Genomic DNA, 1,888 nt, shown 5'->3' with positions numbered 1-1,888 from the left:
CCTCTTCTTTGGGGGTGTCACACCGGTGGCCATCGCTTTGTCCACTCTTCTGTGCTGCTGGACTCTGGGGGCTGTGCTGGGTATGAGGCAACTGTTGCTTGAGCTAGTCAGCGCAGCGCAAAGGGCTGCAACGTAAGTCCAGTCGGTATCGTCAAAATAACCAGAAATCCACACCAAATGAGAACAGGCTGTAGTTTTTCCCTCAGTGTGTGGCGAGGTTTTTTTTATCCCATAAATAAAAACACCATTGCCGCTGTTGTCAGAACATCCCCGCGAATGGTTAATCGCTGTGACGCTGAATAAATGTTTCCGCCAGTATACTCTCGAGCAGCAGCACTGAGTAATCGCATCTCTCCTCCACATGCCTGCGCCTGAACGCGCGGTCACGTGTCTTTGGAAGCCCTCGGGACGAGCTCGAACTGTGAATGGTGGGCGCGCGCGCAGCAGCTGAACATTTTCTGTTTTACAAATGTCTTGAAGAGGTGGTGTTGAACTTAATTAGGGTTTTAAAAAAACAAAATAAAAATTACATCAGGCCACACAGAAATTAGGTCAGTAAGTGTGACTATGAATGAAAATAATGAAGTTTTTTTTTTAAAGATGGTTGATTAAAGAAATCTACCAGTGGGCTATTTTAAGTGGTAGGCCTGCAACCATGTCTTGGTCCTATCAAAACAGATCCTACAGTCTGTATTAGTGACTTACACCCAAAATTAAACATTTAATGTGAGTGCGAAAACAAACATAGGCCTATAAATGTGGGGAACATCAGATTAGGCCTGGGGGTCTGCAAGGACACAGTAGGTCTGACCTTGTCTTTTAAAGAAAATGCCCCTCTTTAGCTTCTTATTGCCCACAATATCCCTAAAGACCCATTAAAAGCCTTGTGTAAGGCCGATTCATTTCGATCCCAAGATAAAGGCCGAGGGCCAACAGTGCGATCAGTGGAATAGGATTAGACAGAGCTGCCCAGATCAAAGTTACCCTTTGCCACTGATGAGCTCTGACATGGTGCGTGCCAAGTCCAAATGTTTGCCAGGTAGCCTACCGAGACTTGGACTCCCCCACCCACCGCTCACAGCAGGTAGAGGGTTTGAGTAAAGACGCTCACCTCCGTCTCCATCTCGCTGTACCCTCTCTTCCACTTGGCACGGCAGACTTCTGCACGACAGGAACAGAGAGTGCCAGCTGAGGGATAAATCCCTTAATTCATCCTTTAGATCATGTACTCAGCCCAGCCATGGTGGGCCCCTGCGTGATATTCACACTGTATTGACTGTTGTTGTATACTGAAGTCAGTTATAGGGCTTTGAAGAACATATTATGACTCAGGAGAAGTCAGTGCAAAGTAGTTCCTGTATGGATTGAACGAGTCGGAAACCAACATTCTGTCAGATTCCCACTGGGAACTAAAGGCCTTCCCCTCACTATTGGAAATCCAAACTCTGGAGTTTTTCTGAATCAACTTCCTTACCCATCCACAAAGAACCTCTGAATAAGAGTAGTATGACTTGTAGTTGCACGCTATACAATCCACTGAGTCAGTGCACAAACATGATTGGAGATTTATTTTTGCACTCTCTTAGTAACCTAAACTATATTGCAGGAAAAGGATGAGGGTGAGGGCCATTGTTGTTCATTGTAATGTAAAATAGTTCTACACGAGCGCTCACTTTGGGTATAACGTTTAACACTTCTGCCTGAAATACCCAGCAGCGATGGCTGATGATCCCAGGGAGTTATTTTTAAACATCCTGACCACTTCCTGCAACACTTGGAGCCAGAATAGCAACCCTAGCACGACCATGCTGCGGTTCCATGCTACCCTTCTGTATGGTACACATTCAAAATGTCAAAATAGATTGGTACACATTTGTAAACAATGTAT

At 45.3% G+C, this 1,888-nt stretch overlaps 1 protein-coding gene across 1 annotated transcript in view; it reads right to left on the bottom strand.

The window, feature by feature from the left end:
- Window positions 1–322, bottom strand: part of LOC134435044 (hypoxia-inducible factor 1-alpha-like) — a 39,660-nt gene extending 39,338 nt beyond the window's left edge. Inside the window, exon 1 of the mRNA XM_063183789.1 lies at window positions 2–322. Coding sequence (XP_063039859.1) covers window positions 2–33 — 32 coding nt within the window. The 5' untranslated portion in view covers window positions 34–322. The remainder of the gene's footprint in view (window position 1) is intronic.
- Window positions 323–1,888: the final 1,566 nt, after the last annotated feature.

This window comes from Engraulis encrasicolus, chromosome 19 (genome assembly GCF_034702125.1).
Source record: "Engraulis encrasicolus isolate BLACKSEA-1 chromosome 19, IST_EnEncr_1.0, whole genome shotgun sequence".
NCBI lineage: Eukaryota > Metazoa > Chordata > Actinopteri > Clupeiformes > Engraulidae > Engraulis > Engraulis encrasicolus.
This window is presented reverse-complemented; position numbering and strand designations above follow the sequence as displayed.